This window comes from Naegleria fowleri (genome assembly GCF_008403515.1).
Source record: "Naegleria fowleri strain ATCC 30894 chromosome Unknown tig27, whole genome shotgun sequence".
Classification (NCBI taxonomy): Eukaryota; Heterolobosea; class Eutetramitea; order Acrasida; family Naegleriidae; genus Naegleria; species Naegleria fowleri.
This window is the reverse complement of record NW_025407959.1, coordinates 273,264-291,241: the sequence shown is the minus strand read 5'-3', so window position 1 is coordinate 291,241 and position 17,978 is coordinate 273,264. Positions and strand designations below refer to the sequence as shown.

General features: G+C 37.2%; 7 protein-coding genes across 7 annotated transcripts; 4 read left to right on the top strand and 3 right to left on the bottom strand.

Moving 5' to 3' along the window:
• Nucleotide 1: 1 nt before the first annotated feature.
• FDP41_001621 (uncharacterized protein) lies at nucleotides 2-2,803 on the bottom strand (the record flags this gene model as incomplete). The annotated part of the gene is made up of 1 exon (XM_044704726.1): nucleotides 2-2,803. The coding sequence occupies one exon, from the start codon at nucleotides 2,801-2,803 to the stop codon at nucleotides 2-4; it is 2,802 nt and encodes a 933-aa protein (XP_044563991.1).
• A 526-nt stretch (nucleotides 2,804-3,329) lies between these two features.
• On the top strand, nucleotides 3,330-4,331 carry FDP41_001620 (uncharacterized protein; the record flags this gene model as incomplete). Its single annotated transcript, XM_044704725.1, has 1 exon — nucleotides 3,330-4,331. One exon carries the CDS (start codon nucleotides 3,330-3,332, stop codon nucleotides 4,329-4,331), a length of 1,002 nt encoding a protein of 333 aa, XP_044563990.1.
• Nucleotides 4,332-4,626: 295 nt separating this feature from the next.
• Nucleotides 4,627-11,139, top strand: FDP41_001619 (uncharacterized protein; the record flags this gene model as incomplete). Its single annotated transcript, XM_044704723.1, has 1 exon — nucleotides 4,627-11,139. One exon carries the CDS (start codon nucleotides 4,627-4,629, stop codon nucleotides 11,137-11,139), a length of 6,513 nt encoding a protein of 2,170 aa, XP_044563989.1.
• A 79-nt stretch (nucleotides 11,140-11,218) lies between these two features.
• On the bottom strand, nucleotides 11,219-13,447 carry FDP41_001618 (uncharacterized protein; the record flags this gene model as incomplete). The annotated part of the gene is made up of 1 exon (XM_044704722.1): nucleotides 11,219-13,447. One exon carries the CDS (start codon nucleotides 13,445-13,447, stop codon nucleotides 11,219-11,221), a length of 2,229 nt encoding a protein of 742 aa, XP_044563988.1.
• Nucleotides 13,448-14,390: 943 nt separating this feature from the next.
• Nucleotides 14,391-15,452, top strand: FDP41_001617 (uncharacterized protein; the record flags this gene model as incomplete). The annotated part of the gene is made up of 1 exon (XM_044704721.1): nucleotides 14,391-15,452. The coding sequence occupies one exon, from the start codon at nucleotides 14,391-14,393 to the stop codon at nucleotides 15,450-15,452; it is 1,062 nt and encodes a 353-aa protein (XP_044563987.1).
• A 150-nt stretch (nucleotides 15,453-15,602) lies between these two features.
• On the top strand, nucleotides 15,603-16,657 carry FDP41_001616 (uncharacterized protein; the record flags this gene model as incomplete). The annotated part of the gene is made up of 4 exons (XM_044704720.1): nucleotides 15,603-15,913; nucleotides 15,959-15,996; nucleotides 16,064-16,429; nucleotides 16,488-16,657. 4 exons carry the CDS (start codon nucleotides 15,603-15,605, stop codon nucleotides 16,655-16,657), a joined length of 885 nt encoding a protein of 294 aa, XP_044563986.1.
• A 29-nt stretch (nucleotides 16,658-16,686) lies between these two features.
• FDP41_001615 (uncharacterized protein) lies at nucleotides 16,687-17,901 on the bottom strand (the record flags this gene model as incomplete). Its single annotated transcript, XM_044704719.1, has 1 exon — nucleotides 16,687-17,901. One exon carries the CDS (start codon nucleotides 17,899-17,901, stop codon nucleotides 16,687-16,689), a length of 1,215 nt encoding a protein of 404 aa, XP_044563985.1.
• Between the last annotated feature and the right edge of the window lie 77 nt (nucleotides 17,902-17,978).

Here is a 17,978-nt window from a genome sequence, read left to right as displayed (position 1 = left end):
TCTATTTCTCTTCAGTGCTTTGTTCATCCTTGCTAGACTTTTTCTTTCTTGGAGTGGTTTTTGACTTGCGTCCTCGAGTTGAGGATTTGGATGGTGATTGTTCTTCGCTTTTGCGAGACGGAAGAGTGGAAGGAGCAATCTTAATTTCTTGCACAAGTGTGTTGTTTTGCTCAATGGAAACGATTACTGGTTGTGAGCTGGACTCACTTGTCGTCTTTTTCTTTTTGGGAGACTTTGATTCATTGGCCTTTTTTTCCTTCTCTGGTGATTCCTTTGATTCCTTCTTTTTAGATTCCTTCTTGCTTGGTGTCTTTTTCTTTTTTGGTGAAGTGACAGGAGGAGGTGTGCTTGGAGTAGATTCTATGTGAGTCTTACTTTCACTTTCTTCATCAGAAAAATCCCATTCATCTTCTGATGGTAATGCATCAAAGTTAAGCTCTTCCTCAACAGCAACAGAATTTCGTTTCCTTTTCTTCTCAAAACTCACGTCCAAAGATTGCTGGGCAAATACTGATGGATAATTCGAGTAAAGAATCTTTTTTGCATTCTCTTCGAACCATTCTTGTTCACCTGCTGCTTGGGGGTCTCTGCGAGCAGCTTTTTTGGAATTAAGCTGAATAAACTGTAGATGTAATAAATGTCCAATAAATTTGTCAAACATGAAGTGGCTGTTGAAAGTAATCGATTGTGTGAAATCTGCTGAAGCAGAAAGTAATTTTTCCCAATCTTCGGACATTTCTTTTGTAAAGTTCACATTAGGGAAATAATATCGTATTACACTCTTAATATTTTCAATACTCTCATAAAATTTGTATACATCTGGAATGATCTTAATTTCACATTCTCTTAATGGTAAGTGTTGCATTAATGATATTCTTTCCTTCACATATTGTTTAGGAGTTTTCGCTGCTCTTCTTGGACGTGATGGAGTAGCTGGTTCCAAAATAGAGCCAGATGACTCAACAAAAGGTCTTCCAATGATTATTCTCGAAACAGCATCTGAATGCTTTGAGAAATATTGAATGGCATCCATGATTGGTTCTAAAATTGATTGATAGCTAGAGCTTGCATTCCCACCGCTCACCATTGCGCTACCACTTCCATACGCATTTCCAAATATATGAGAAGCAAAACTATGGGACTGTTGATTGAGATTAGAATTCACTTGATTCGGTGCCAGTGTTTGGCACCCATCATGGTCAAATCTAGATTTGTAAATGTACAAAAACCTAGAAGGATCGATTAATTCTTGAATTTGGTCAAAAACGAGATTAATCTTAGCCTTTTCGCTTTTTGGAGAATTACCCAATAAATAATCAATTAGGAATTGACAAAATTGTTGTGAGGTGAACTTTGTGTTCATTCCTGAAAGCACACTGTTATACAATTTTGTGAGAGACGAATTCTCATATTTTCTAAACAAATAATAATCCAACGGAGATGCCTCTCCTTGCTCTTGAAGCTCTTCTCTAGAAATTGATTCGTCTGCTTTTTGACGAGTTGTTCGTCTGGTTGGCCTAGCAAATTGTTCTGTTGAGGTTGTAGGGGTGGCTGGCATTTCTTCTAACAATTTTGTTGCATCTTTTTTCATTTGAAGGTATGCTAACAGGTCAAGCATATGCACATAAATAAGTAGGAGAAAGCTTCTTCTGACAATATAGAAATTTTTGCAATGTTCTGTTGGGTGCATGAACTGTCTTGTCTCATCAGAGGTTGACATAAATTTTTGAACCAAATTTTCGTAAAATGTTTCTTGAACAAGGTTTTGGGCTTTAGGTAATGGATTAAATCCTCCTGAAATGTTTTTTGAGCCCTTTGTGTTGGAACTGAACTTTTTCCCAACATAAAAACTTCCACATGATGATTGATGTCGTTGTTCAAATTCTTTCATGTTCACAGAAAAATCGAAGGTCAGTAAATAGGAGCTCGAAGATAAAAGAGAATCCAAAATAAACTTGGTTTTTCCAGAACCTTCCTCCTGCAAAAGAAGGTATACTCTAGATTTGTCAAATTCTATTAATTTACGAAAGCTCTCTGGATTCAATTCTTCATTAGATGATGCCGACACTCCCTCGGTGTAAGTGCTAGTCGTAAACAGTGCATGCTTCTTTTTTGTGAGTAGAGAAGGTTGTGAAAACTTTGAATCGGTCATGTCTTGTTCGTGTGATTCAAATCTTCTTCCTAGATGCATATCAACCTCGTCACATGAAATTGTCTCTGTAGAGCAAGAAAGAAACATTGAAGGATTTAAGTCTGATGTTTTTGTGGGTAATTGTAGGTTAGATAATGATTTTTGATTTTGTTTCCATTGTCTATACTCTCTCTTAAGATGCGACAAGTGGCTTGTTAAAATTGCTTGAATATTGCCTTCTACCTTTGAACTTGCATAGTCCAATGAAATAAATGTTGTTGATGATTGCGTGTTATCATGAGATGACTGTATGTTATCAGAGGATGAGGAAGGTGAGGCAGAAGTTTGTTGATTTTTCAGCAATGCATTCGTCAATAACAAATCGGAAGTAGCTAATTGTTTCTTCTTCTTTTGTTTTTGGATGGATTTTTTCATTTTCAATAATGCTTCCCACTTCTTTCCACGTTCTTCATCGGAAGATGTGTGCTGTTGTTGTGGCTGAGACGTACTTTGCGTATCATCCTTTTTTGAAGATCCAACATCTACTCCGAAAACCAAAATATTGTTATTATTATTATTCCGATTATCAATCATCATCATACAATTTGTGATCATCAAGTCATGAACATCGAATAACATACTCTTCTTTGAGCTTGATCGGGTGGCAGGCATTTTTTTGGACCGTTAAATTTTTCAACTTGATAATGGAAATTCATCCACAAAGGAACATTATCTGAGATTAGAGTAGGCAAAGAGAAAATTCATGAAAACGCGTTTTCACGAAAAGCAAAATATTTTCTGTCAGAACGAAAATTTTCTTTAAATGTGCGAGTAGGCCAGCTCAAGACTGTTTGCTTGACACTTGTTATCGTGTTTCGCTTTCATAGAAATTACAAAGTCTCTCCTCACAACAAGGTGAAAATCATTAATAACTATGTTTGCCTCTGAACCAAGCTAAGTCTCCACCCTCCACTTATGTCTAAAACAAAATAATATTTTGCAACCCTTCCAAGAGGAAAAAGGGACTTGCAAAAAAAATTGGCATTTTGCAATTTCGAGATTTGAAAGCTGGCAGGAAGTAAACACTCGAACTGAATCAAAAAAAAACAAAAAGACAACCAACACAAATCCACACACACCCATTTGAAACCATCACTTCTTCATCGAACACCAAATAATTCAACACATCATCATCATCATGCCCAAAGAACGATCCAAGAAGGACCTTCCTGCTCATCATCAACCCTTTTCAGTCGTTGAAATTTCATCTACACTCTCCTACGAAAACATTGAGAAATTATTTTGTCAATTTTTCAACCACGAAGTGAGAGAGGAAAAGATGTTTGACTTGAAAATCGAGGAGGGAGTGGACATGATACAGTTTCGTACCAAGGGTCCCATGCAATCTGGTAGAAGAAAGTTCAAAGTGATTCCTCGCGAAGGAACCTTTTCAAAGGCATCCCAATGCCGTTTGTTCGCGTTTTACAAATCATCATTGAAAGGAACTATAGAATCGGCCAATGTGGATGAATTAAATCCTCAAAAAACCAATAACGATATATGGTGCACTGACAAGGATGTGATCAAAAGGGTAGGAGGAGCTCATAGCGAGGTGAGATTTGTCATTGTGAACGGCAACAAGTGTTTCATCAGTAATAGAAAATATGAGGTTCGTCAATCTTGGAATTTCAAGTCCGAGAAAGACAAGAAAGATTATCAAGAGTGTGTAAAACCAGACGTCACAGCAAGGAAATATCAAGAAGATTTCTTCAACCAGATTAAAACAAACAACGACAACTCGAACGAACCAAATCCACCATCCCTCTGCGGGAGTAGTCAATACGAGGAATTGTTCCTACAAACCACCAACACCACCACGGAAGAAGAAGGATTCGCACTGGATTGTACTTCTGATCTTTATCTTGACATCAAGAAACACCCAAAATCTGATCACATGCTGCCTCAACTTGAGTGGCCTTTCCAATCCGAAAGTTATCCATATATTGGGGCTTCAACTTCCTGTAGAGGCACAACCATGTCTGACATGCCTTGCTTTGTCCTGCAACAACAACAACAACTACAGCCACAGGAACCACTCAATCTATCACAACTCTTACCTTACTTGGATTTCTTGGAACAACATATTCAGAATCTTAAATATATGGTGATGTCCATGAGTTTGTCCCTTCCAAAGAACTAACGAAAGGAATGTAAACATAAAATGCAATGTGTAAATACTTTTGTTTCAAATTCTGTTTATAGTTGCAACTATGTCAATTCAGTAATTATAATAATAATTCATGGTTGTGTGTGTGGATGGAGTGAAATTTCATGAGTTTGTTGAAGGAAGGTTCGTATTTTTAGAATCTTTTCTTCAAAAAAAAATTTTAAATCATCGTCCGTGTTAAGCCTCGTCATCATCACGTTTGCAATTAAAATCATCATCAAGACATATTTTTAAAGAACAATTTCCAATTCATCACTCATTCAAAAACATGACGGAAGAATACGATAATATTTCCTATAGAGAAGAAGAGGAGGAAGAGGAAACCACCGAACAAATTTTGGAGTCGATCGCTGAGGAAGAAGAGGAGGAAGAAGATGAAGAATTGTTGCAGCAATCCATGCTCCCTTCTCGGAAACATCACAAAATCACCATTGAATCCATAGAACAGATAAAACAAATTGTGTCTTTTAACCAATATGATTTAATCGATGCCAAGGGAGGTTTGGATTTAGTGGTGGTCAACGGGGACCAACTTTTAACACATTTCTTGAGAGACTCGTTAGGGAAAACCGAACTCAACAGCTCAAGTTACAAGTTAGATTGGACCAATTATGGTGGCCAATTTCTTCACTTGACATATCTTGTTGAATCCTTTATCAAGAATTTGTTAGATCGAGATATGAGAATTGACGTTGTTTTCTTCGACGACACTAGCAATGAAAAATGTGTCAAGACCTCATTTCTGCTGAATCTTGCTTATGAATTTCACAAAGAAAAGAACATTCCTTTTGGTTATTTGGCTTCTAGCTTTTTACTCGCAAAGGAAGTGATTATTCATCACTTGTCGAAAGTTTGTGAAAAATATGTCACAAGTGAATTATTCATGGTAACTCGTTTAAATGATACATGGTACAATTCTAGTTCATGGGAAAATTTACTTACGAAAAGAAAACCTTCATTTATCATTTCTACTCTGGCAGTACAACCTTTTGCTTTCTCAATGGACGACCTCTTTTGTACAGAAATTGTTCTCATCAAACAAGCCACTCTCACTTATGACCTATGCTTTTACGGTAACACAGTAATTGGGTTTTGTTCTGCCATTCGTGACACTATGTCTCACTCATTCAAGCCAAAGGATATTGAAATGTTTTTAACCAAATGTTTTAACGAAGAGAGGTTCAATGACATCTCTCAATTATTCTCTGAATGTGCAATTTTTGACGATTCAAGAAACATTTCCGAAGCAAGAAATGAAATTACAGGACTGATCGAAAAAGAAAGCAATGCAATTCAAAGCGAATATTTTAATAAGTGGATCACAAATGCGCGCTCACGAATTGAATTGCTACTTCTAGCATTGAAAGACACACTCGATCGTCAAACTCCATCAATTCCAAACTCTTTATCTCTCGCTAAAATATTAATGTTATCAGTGCTAACACAATATGTTGTTCCTCTTAGAGATAGAGCTCAATATTTACTGGAAAATATATCGTCCCCTTTAATTACATTTAATCAACAAGTGATGAGATCCATTTTTGTAGTATTGAAGCAAATCCCAACATTCAATAATTTATATGACTTGATTGACTTTAGAATGTTCACAAAGATAACCACATTGCTGTATTCAATGGGTACTCTTCAAAAGTTAACAAACGATGGTAGTGAAGATGAAGTGTTGGCATCATTGTTGCCAAAAGAGTTACAACCAATGTTCAAGAGTATTTGCACCTATTTAAACGCTCAGCATGTGTCATCCTCTACAGACAAGAACTGGTGGGAAACAACCATAAAGCCATTAGTAGCAGCATATCCTATCCATGAAGGAAAACCAGCTCACCCTGAATGTTTGCTTAGACAGCTCTTGCCCATCGATCATGAACCACTCAACAAACTCTTTGATGACGTTGATTTTAATTTACCACACCAATCAAAAGAAGAACCAGTGATTGCTCAAGATGAAGTACCAAAAGCCGCTGAACAAGAACAGAACATTGATGAAGATATCGAAGATTGGGAGAAAGAGGATTGGCTCAAAGAAGAGACTCAAGAAGTGGTTGAGCAAAAAGTGGAAACTCAAGAAAATCTCACTGAAGAAGAAGCTCGAGAGCTTAGATTCGAAAAGTCCTATCCACTACGAGAACAAGAAATTAATTACTCTGTCAAGAAAGATCTCGACCAAATTCCTAATGACTTCTCTGGACCACGTACAGAATGGGAAAAACAAAAAGTTCAAGATGCCCAGAAAAGATTGCATCACTACTCAGAGTCAATTCGATCCCTCTCTGATAAGAAAGTCATTGAAACTGCAAAATCTGCTGGAACTGAAACCACAAGTCCACAAGTTGAATCAAAACCATCCAAGCCTGTAGCTAAAAACAGTCAAAAGAAGGAATCTGTTGCTGTTGCCAGTCCTTCTGCGTCAGCTACTCCCTCCACAAAGGTTAGACTTATGATGATTGAATCGAATATCAAGAAAAGGGAAAAGGAAATCAATGAGATTGCTTCCAAGTATTCTGAATATATTCAAAAGTTTTCCGAGTTTAATAATAAGGCAGATGAACTGAAAGAACTTGGCCCAAAGCTTGAACCCTATGAAAACCTAATTAAGCTTCTCCTTGAGGGAGTTTTTAAAGATATACGAGTCATTCAAAACATTCAAGCCACAGCAACGGACAGCTCAAAGAAGGGCGCATCTGGAATTTCTGATAGCTACAACGCAGCAAATTTACTTCAAGAACAAAGAATGACATGTGAAACTATTTGGATTCAGCTTACTTTGCTTAGAGCTCAATACATGGCACGAAAATTGTTGCTCGATCGACAAGATTTACAAAACTCTCTCAGAAGACAAAATCAGCCCAAAAAGGGTGTTAAATTCCTAAGTTTTGGCGACGAGGACTCAAACCAAACAGACAAAAAAGACAAGGAAGAAAAGAAAAAGAGTGCCTTGAAGAAGGATGAAAATGCTACCGATGGTGGAAGTACCTCACAAATTGCACAAATAAGTAACCTCTCAGGAGGTGCGGATTTACCTCTGTACTTATATTGGGAGCCTTTTGAAATTGCAAACAGAGTTTATGAAATTGTTGCTCAATTCGTCAATGATACCTACACCTCAGATATATCTGTTTTAACCTCACCAAGTCAAGAAAAATCAGAAAAGAAGGCTGTAAAAAGCAAGAAGCCAGCTAAGAGCGACAAGAAAGAAAAAACCGAGAAAGTTAAACCAATAACGAAGATTGATTTGAAACACATTATTCAAAGTCTAATCAACATGTTATGTGATCTTGGTTTTGTTAATTTTGCTTCCAGACTTGCAGAGAAGTTTAATTCTGGAGACATCACCTATGGCTCTCTTATCAAAGACAATTTATTGCAACAATTGGATTCAGACACCTTACCTTCTGAGACCGTTAAAGTCAAAGTTGACACTGTCAACGACAAGCCTGAATCTGCAGAATTTCAATTAATGTTTAACAGCGCAATTATTGAAACCGCCAGCAATATTGAAATTCCTCCTCCAGAGCTACCAGAGACAATAGTAATCGATTCCAAAGCACACAAACCTGGTAAAGGTCATCCCAAGAAAGAAAAACCATCCACTCAGAGGAAGCAAGCTGAAGAAGAAACTTTTCAACCACCTGCCGATGACACTAGCTCAGTTTCAAGCATTGCACAAAATTATGTGTTGCCATCATCAAAGAGTCTTGGGTTTACTCCAGATCCTTGGCAAGAGCAAATGATTCTCTCTATTCTACAAAACAAATCTATTTTAGTTAGTGCTCCAACTAGCTCAGGAAAGACCTTCATTGCTTTCTTTGCTATTGAGAAAATTTTGAGGGACTCCGATGACGCCATTGTTGTCTATTGTTGCCCCACAAAGGCCCTCGTAAATCAAGCATATGCTGAGGTGTATAGCAGATTCCAAAAAGTATACAGCAATACATCACAATATGGCGTCTCCAGCATGCTTGGAATGTATACGTCAGAAGAAAAGATTAATGTCACCACTTGTCAAGTACTGATCACAGTGCCTCAATCACTCGAAAATCTCATGACCAGCGCTGAAAATCTTGAATGGAAGAAGAGAATGAGATACATTATTTTAGACGAAATTCACTGTATCAATGAATCATCATCTTCTGGACAAGTTTGGGAACATGTATTGAGCTTATTGGAATGCCCATTCATAGCTCTCAGTGCTTCTATTGGAAATCCAAAAGAGTTTGCAGACTGGTTAAATGAAAACTATAACAAGGATATTGTTTCTCATGTTTCCTTCCTTAACGAGCAACAAAAGAGTGTTGAACTGGTTGTTCATGACGAGAGACCACGTCCTCTTGAATTCTATAACTATGATACAGCAACCGATCGATTAACAGAAATTCATCCTATGGCAACTTTGAATCCAAACTCTATTGACTCTGTACTCTTTTCTCACATGCAAAACTTTTCTCCACTTCAATGTCTGACCTTGTACAAGATTGCTCTTGCAATTAGACAATCATGGACAGAACAATCACGCCCTGTACCTGCCGCTGTCAATGAATTTTTAACACGTTTCAACCCTGACACCTTCTTTAGTAACTTTGGCCTTATTAGACGTCAACAATTTGCAACATACGGTAAATCTATGAAGGAAGCGCTTATTACCATGTCCACTGAAGTGGCTAATCATGAATTTTTACTTGAAATTACGAGAGCGTTGCTGAAAGACGTTAAAGCAAGCTTTGATAATATGGAAAATGAATACGAGGCCCAACTTCAATCTAAGGAGGTCAAAGATTCTGACAACATCTCAGAGTCTGATGTAGTTTCAACAACCTCAAGCAGGATCATTTCAAAGCACAAGTTTGGTACTGATGGATGGCTAAAAGATAATATCATTCCACTTGTAACACGCTTAGCAGAAGACAAACTATTGCCCTCAATATTCTTCAGCTTTGACAGAACAATGTGTGACTTCCTTGTGAGAAAAATTGCAGCTCATTTGAGAGAAGCACGTGCCAATTCACAACTTGGAAATTACTTCCATCTCTACTCATCTGGTTTAGAGAAAGTAAGATCTGAAAAAGAAATTCGTTATAGTTTACAAAGTTTGGAACAATTTGGACCATTGATTCCAATTGAATTGCGAGAAGCCCTCGAAGTTGGTGTTGCAGTGCATCATCACAGCTGTCCAACCGAATATCTCACTGAAGTTGAACGACTCTTCAGACTTAGATGCTTACCAATTGTTATCTCAACTTCAACTCTTGCACTTGGTATTCACATGCCATGTAAGACAGTTGTAATGGTTGGTCATTCAATTTATTTAACAACTACAATGTTCCAACAGTGCGCAGGAAGGTCTGGACGAAGAGGTTATGATGTTAAGGGTAGAGTTGTTCTTTATGGTATTCCTCATGTCACTGCAAATAGATTACTTGCTGGTGTGACTCCAAAAATTAAGGGTGCTATGGGTCTTCGATCGACATTTTTGCTAAAGATGTTGTCTCTCCTCAATAAGGCGCAAAATGACAACGAAAAACTTCAAATTGTCACTGACGATCTTTCTCGTTTAGTGAACAAGAAGATTTTCTATTTGGGCCAAATTTTAGCCAACTCTGAAAAGCAAAACAAGTTCTGCATTCGATTTATGTTAGACTTTTTGAGAAGAAATCTCTATCTATCACAAGACGCTTCTTTGGGAGATTTTGCACAACTTAATATTAGTCTTTTCCACAACGAACCGGCTAACTTCCTTTTCATTCATCTCTTACAAACAGGAGCTATTGGTCAATATTTAGAAACATGGAAGGATAAGCTTGAACAAGCTCCACTCAGACCAGAAGAAAAGGTAGAAATGTTGGGTGAAAAATTGCTCATTCTTTTGAATATTCTCTTTGAAGCCAGAAAACTTTCACACTGGGACATTTCACCTTTCAAGTTAGAAAATTACTTTGGCATCACAAACTTGGATGAAATTTCTTCCAAGAATTCAACAAAGAGCAATCTTCCAACAAATATCCTATCACAGTTTGCAGAGTATAATCGAATTTTGTTGAAGACTTATGGAACATTTGTGACCGCCTATTGCAAGAACTATGCTAAAGATGTTTTGGACAATTACTTACCACTTTCTGGAATTAAGTTCCCAGAAGAGACTTCTGATCTAGTTGAAAAACTGTACCAAAATTCTGAAATTTGCAAAGCATTGCATGATAACAAGCTCCAGTATTATGGAACAAGTAGTTTCGCTGCCTTGAGTGGCACTGATGATGCCTTTAATAACGTTAGCCAACTTTTGAATTGTAAAAATCAAAATGTGATTTTGGACACGTCTTTATTGCCATACCTTGAGATTGTAGAATTAATTTCTCAAAATGCTAACATTTCTCTCAGCTCATATGCAATTGAATTTTTAAGAAACGGACAAAAGAGACAGGTCGCTACGGATTGTGATTTCCCAAATCTTTCATTGTGTTTCAATTCTCTCAAGAATGTGGATAGAATATTAGGCCAAGTTCTCTATAATATTTATCTTTTCATGAACATTAAGAATGGAGCAAACAATGATCTTTTTATGTCTACTCTTACCAAAGTACGAACGAGATTCCATGATAGAGTTACTGGAGGAAGAAAAACTAGAAAGAAGGTCAAGCAGCTCAAGACTATCAACGTGGAAGTTGATGACAGAGACTTGATTAAGGGAAGTGGAGCAAAGCTTAAGAATGCTATGAAACATACCAAAAAGGACGCTGTCACTAAAGAAACAGGAGCTTTGATGGAGTAGATGCCGGACCTGCTTATTGATCAATCGACAATGATTAACCCTATTAAATAATATGTTGTTTTTGAATTTGTACATCTTTTTATAAATAACTTGAAAAGTATGTATCCAGGTCGTAAGCTAGGGTTTGAGTTGCTGTTTCTATGTTTTGGCCAGTTTTAGCACTGCACTCAAAGAACTTTACAGCGTCGACACGATCACAATCGTCAACTGAAGAGCTTGAATTTGCTGTGAGGCTGTTGTCTTCCAAACTCACTGATGTATTTGCAAAAGGTTCGTTTTTGGTTGTCTTTAACTCGGTCATAAATTCTGAAGAATTGGCTGCCACTTTGTCTAGTGATTGTTGGGAATTGTTATTGGTTGGAGAGACAGAGTAAATGGCGTTCAACATACTCCTGTTCATGGCTCGGGCAAACTCCAATCCTTGACTATAGTCCACACTGCGTTCACCATCCAAATCCGTCTTGTTTCCCAATAACACAATTTTAACATGAGGCAAATAACAATTCTTCAATAATTGAGGTAACACTTGAGTGTTCCACAACTGTTTCAATCTCTCAAAACTTGAAACTGAATTAATTGAATAAACACATATTATGGCTTGAACATCCTTCAAATAGGCATTAAATAGAGCTTCCTCTGAATAACTATCATATCCCATATCCCAAAATTGTAATTGAATTTTGTGTTTTGTAGGATAAGCTATTCCACCGGGAGGACTCGATGTCATGCTAATGTGTGAATTTGGAGATGCTGCAGCATTTTGATGCAACCCAGTATTATCGATAAGTCTGGTCGTAAATTCCAATCCAACAGTTTTTCGTGTTAAATTTGAGAAAGCATTTCCTTCAATTCTTGATAGACATGCACTCTTTCCTACGGACGAGTCACCCAAAAGTATAACCTTGAAGAGGAGAGTAGTATTAGCATCGACTTGATTTTTGCTTGAACTTTTCGTTGATGTTTTCACACGGTTCACTTTTGGTAAATTATTTGGAATTGTAAACCATGAATTGGTTGTTGAGCTAGCATCAACGCTTAATTTTTGAGGAGGAGGATCCTTTCTTGGATGTTTTCGAATTGTTCCAGTTTGTTGTTGTTGAATTTTGTCCAATTTTTCTTCAGAATCCATCGACGAGGATTCATCGTCTGAAATTTCAATATCTTCTCCATCTTCTTCCTCTTCGCTATCTTCTTGTAATTGTACCAAAGGTACTTGTTGCTGCTTTTTATAATCCAACGCAGATTTTTGTTTCGATGTGACAGGTCCTGCCTTCATTTCAGTAAAGCTTAAGGCGGTCGTGATGGGTTTACTTTCTGCATTCTCTGTTTGATATTCAGAGAGAGTCCTACGAGAGTTTCCTTGTTTTCTCTTTGCTTCCATATGTTGTTGAATTTGTTGTTGTTGTAAGCTTAGTGTCAATAAAGAAGGAGACGGCGTTGGATACTGATGATGAGGATGATTCGAGTGATGGGATGCCGATTGAGGATAGCCACCTGAAAGAGAACCTGAAGCTGATTCAATCTTGTTCCTAATTATACTCGAGTATTTAACAACGGAGGAATAGGAAGCAGTCGTACTGTTAGAGTGAGGAATTACTGAAAGATGATGATGGTGAGGATGATTCAAATGATTCAAATGAGGAATTGCGGTTGGATGATGAGAATGGCTTGCTTCATCGGCCGATGATTCATTTACATCTTCATCATCGTGAGTGGTAGGCATGACATCTTCATAGTAATAGTAATTGGATCGGGGAGAATTCTGTGCAAATGATGATGTAATATCCAAGACATGATGAGCAGCAGCCTTTTCAGAATTTGATTTCTTGAGTTGTTGCATCAAACCACTGCTACTGCTTACACTGTCATTGTTCTTCTTGGATCGGCTCTTCTTTTTCTTTTTCTTCTTATTACGGGATGAAGCTGATGGTGAGTGGTTTCCTTCCATCATGACTTCTTCATCTTCGGCTTCTCCTTCTGAACAACTATGCACATGAGTACGAAGAGATGTTGTGATGAGAGAAGCCTTTTTGTGTTTGTGGTTTGATGATGAACTATTGGCACCACGAGAGAGGGAGAAAGGTGTCTTGCTATGAAGATTGATGGACTCGGGTAGAGTGAAGGAAGAGGATGAATTTCGGTGATGGTGATGATTGAATTGGTTTTGATGGTGTTGGTCTTCGGGTTCTTCATTCTCTAACATCATGTTATTGATGCTGTTTCCATTACGAGGAGAGAATGATTTTGAATGAGAGACATCATCGAGATGATGATCCTCTGATCTCATATCTGAACAACATAGTCCCATGGTAATAATATGACGATAATGATTGTTCTTTGATGATCAATTAGCTACTAAATATAATTTTGAAAATCGGATTCGGACAAGATGAAGGAATTGATGATGATTTCAGCAGCAGTAATACAGTAACGGGCTGAAATCAACAGGTTAAGAAGAAGAAGAATGGTGGTAGTGATGAAAAGTGGTGAGTGAACACAGTGGTTACAGAGCCAGCAATGTTGAGGATGGCATCATACACACGAATGTGTTCTTTCGTCCTTTTTCGGAGTTGGAAAAGTCACTGAACAACAAGTTCGGAGTGATCGGTGTCTTTTTTGAATATGGATGGCGAAGACAAATCAAAATCTGGGGCACTTTATCACAAAATCGAACACGTTGCTAATAACTGCCTAACCTATCGCTAGTTATTAAAGTTTGTTGCTGGCAGCACTCTTTGACCAAAGCTTCAATGAAAGAATTTGTTTTGTTTCGATCCAGTAAGTTGATAGGTTGAAGGGATTCGAATGTGTCCATGCAGTATCCAACGATCGTTGGAGGACAACTGTCCTCTGATGTTGGACGAGAATCAAACTGGAAAATCTTTTGAAAGAGACATGTAGAGCGAATTTGGAAAGAAGAGCGTTGCTTTGGACTAATACCAATCAATAATGGAATGTTCCATTATTATTGTTGCTTTATTACAGGAGTGAGCAGATGGAATCCATGTGCTCATGATTCATGTACCATTCGAAATGATCAAATAGTAAGAAGATTCGAAATAACATTACGAATATTTACCATCCCCTCTTCTTCGATACAAGTCCTAAAAAATTCAAAAGTCGTTGTGCTTGTGCTGAGAATCACTTCTTTTGTGGGAATTTTTCATTCTTTGATTTTGTAATACCATCATTGAACAATTTTAATATATTCTTCTTTGGATCGCTTTCTTGTTTTCAAGGACAACAACACTATGGATTCGGGATATATTACTGCTGGTTTTCTAACAGGTACAACCTTACTTTTGGGATATTTACTCAAACAATCATCATCATCGAGCAAAGATGAATCATCATCGTCCACGAAAACTTTGACAAAGGAAGAAATTGAGGACATGTTAGCAAAGGCTAGCAAGGAAATTGAATCAGGATTATTACCAAATGCTTCCGATGAGAGAACTCAAAAGCTCAATGCTTTAAAACAACTTGTAAAATGTGTCTATGATCTCTATGATATTCACTACACAGAAAATTTACCAGTGAACAAGGAAATTGATTGTGAATGTGCTTATGGATTTAGACGCGATGAATTCAAGGATCCAAATGACAAGCTTGTTGGAAAGGTTACAGCACATAATTCTCTTTTATTGTATTTAACAAGAGTTCGTGCCACTGAATGGGACGCAAATCCAGAAGAAACACAATTTCCATTGCTCTCAAAGGCAGCTACTCTTTTAAAGAAGAAAAAAGTGAAAATTAGTGTTGCAGAAGCATACGATGGAGAAAAGGTGGAAGGAAATACTTTTGTCATGTTTCCAGAGCAAGTGAAATTCACAAATGTCAAGGATGAAGTGGAATTGGAAAAGCTTGTAAACTTTGTTTTGACTGGACAAGGATCTTCTGATGTCGACACCTCAAAGATTGAAAGAGATATCAAACAAAGTACTATTTTAATTTGTTGCCATCATCAAAGAGATCAACGATGTGGCTATTGTGGTCCAAGATTGTACGAATCATTCCGTGATTTTTGCATTCGACAACAAGTTGATATTGTTTTAAGAAGAGCGAATCATTTGGGAGGTCACAAGTATGCAGGAAATGTAGTCGTTATCTACCAAAACAAGAAAATGCAAAAACAGCCATGGTTCATTGATTGGTATGGATATGTGGATTTGTCTGATGTAGAACGATTAATGTACGCTCATTTCGATTTTGTTGACAATCCACAACCATCCTACAGGGTTATTAAGGAATTATGGAAGGGAAGGCCATCCATGAATAAGGAAATGTTTGAAAAGTTTTTAATGATGCAATAACTCTGCTCTTATTCACCTACATCAACAGTTAGAATGATAAACATAGTTCAACGGTAAAGAAATATACAATGTGTAATATTCAAAATCAATGATGATCTGTTGTTGTGAACTTGTTTGAATAGGAAGTCAATTCAGGATAACAATAAAAAAATGATTTCGTACGATGTGGAGCCGGAATGGTTGCGTCATTTACAAACCAAAGAGCCCGTTAAAATTCATCGAAATCACAAGTCAATTATTCATAATCATGTAACAAAATTAGGAATACGAGTAGTGGTGATTTCTGACACACATGGTTTTCATCGGCATTTAAAATTCCCAGACAAGGAGGAAAATAAGGAAATGATTTTAATACATTGTGGTGATATGACTGATGATGGAACGGAGGAAGAGATGAAAGAATTTAATGAATGGCTTGGAGAGATTAAACACAAATTTTCAAATATTTTCGTGATTTGTGGGTACGTTGTCGAAAGTCAATATTCAGTTGGAACTAAAGTGATAAGAAATCATGAAACACATATATCTAAATATTCGAAAAAAGGTTGGTGATCATGTTCTGCATCATGATTGTCATCTTTACTTGAGCATATTTGGAATTATCAAACTAGAAATTCAACATAACTTTCTCACCAACTGTACATTTCTGCAAGACGATTGTTTTGAAATTGGAGGATTAAAAGCATATGCATCTCCATGGTGTCCAAATATGTATTCATGGCTGTGTGAGAAATTTGAAAAACACCTGAATCAACCAGAAAAAGTTCAATCACTGAAAAATTTTGACGGCATGTATTATTTCAAGAATGAGAACGAAATTGAAGAAATGTGGAACAAAATTACAGGTGACGTAGATATTCTTATTACTCATACACCACCCAAATTTATTCTTGATTTGAACGAGTTTGGATCAAATAGAGGTTGCCAAAAACTGCTCGAGAGAATTCATAATCTTTCCAAGCTTAAAGTGCATTTATGTAAGTGATGAACAGTGACATGTTTTGAGATGTACAGTTGTACAAATGACATCATCAGTTGGTCATATACATCAAATCAATGGATACGAATTCATATCACGAAACGAGCTGGAAAGGTTGGCTCTTCAAGAAAGGCAAGAAAATTCAAACGATTTTCATCGGACTGACGTTTTATTTGTGAATGCTTCCAATTTTCACATGTATCAACCCTTTTATTTTGATCTGTAAAAATGTTAGTGGCACCCATCGCATCTCACTTAAGTACGATAGTGAGGAACATAGGATGTCTTTCCTGACTCAAATAGATAATCCAAATATCTCATGTAGGTACACAATTCCTTTCTTCCAAATCCTTCTTTTGTAAATCCGTGAGCAATGTCGAATGATTTATCGGCAATGGATTCATCAACTTGAATCATCTTTCCATTCGGCATTCCGTTTTTCATGCACATGGCCTCACTTTGAATTTTACAAGCTTCAGCCAAAATAAACATTGACAAAAAGGCCTCACCCACGCTTTCTCCACAAGTTACCACTCCATGATTTTCCAACACGAGGATCTTTTTCTTGGATCCCAAGTCTTGCTGAAGTCGTTTTCTTTCCTTAGCATTCACGGCAATGCCTTCCGATTTGTGATAGGCTACATCTCCAATAATAGAGCTAGTTTGGGAAAGAGCTTTCAAAAATCCATTCTCGATACAAGAGAGTCCAGCACAAGGAGCATAATGCATGTGCATCACACAAGAAATGTCATCCCGAGCTTCATGTACAGCCGAATGTATCACATAACCAGCTCTATTAATTCCAAACAAATCTCCAGTGGATCCAGGGTCCACAATTTCTCCATTAATATCTACCTTAACAAGGCTAGATGCAGTAATTTCACTGTAATGAAGGCCAAAGGGATTAATGAGAAAATGTTCCTTATCTCCATTGATTACTCTTGCAGTTAAATGGCCATAAATTGTATCTGTCCATCCAAACAAATCGAACAATCGATAACAAGCCGCAAGCTCAGTTCTCACCAATTGTTCTTCTGGAGAATATTTATCCAAATGACTCACACTCAACAACTTTAAAACATTCTCCGTACTGTATTTTGGAAAAGCAAAGAGTGCTGGTCTTGCTTTTGGTCGAATCTTCCGAGAAATAATCAAGGAACGTTTACACAAATTCGATAATAAATCAGCATCCAGAATCATTTCTTCATCTTCAAACCACACAAACTCTCCATCAACATCTCTCATTCCCAACACAAATGCGTCCGCACTCTCCCAAGTTTGATCAGATGTCATCATTTCAACAATTTCCTTCCGAATATTTCTTACACTCTCATCTACTGTTACATTCATCATTTTCTTCCATTGCACTTTGAAAGGCTCTGATCGATGTACTGATCCTAGCTCTTCGGAACAAGCTTGAAAACATTCACGACTCTCTACAAGAGAAACCAACACGAGCAACTTTTTCATTTTTTTTGTTCTTGTTGATGAGAATACGTTTGAAAGACACACTCTCACATTCGACTCACAGGTTATTGCCTACTCGT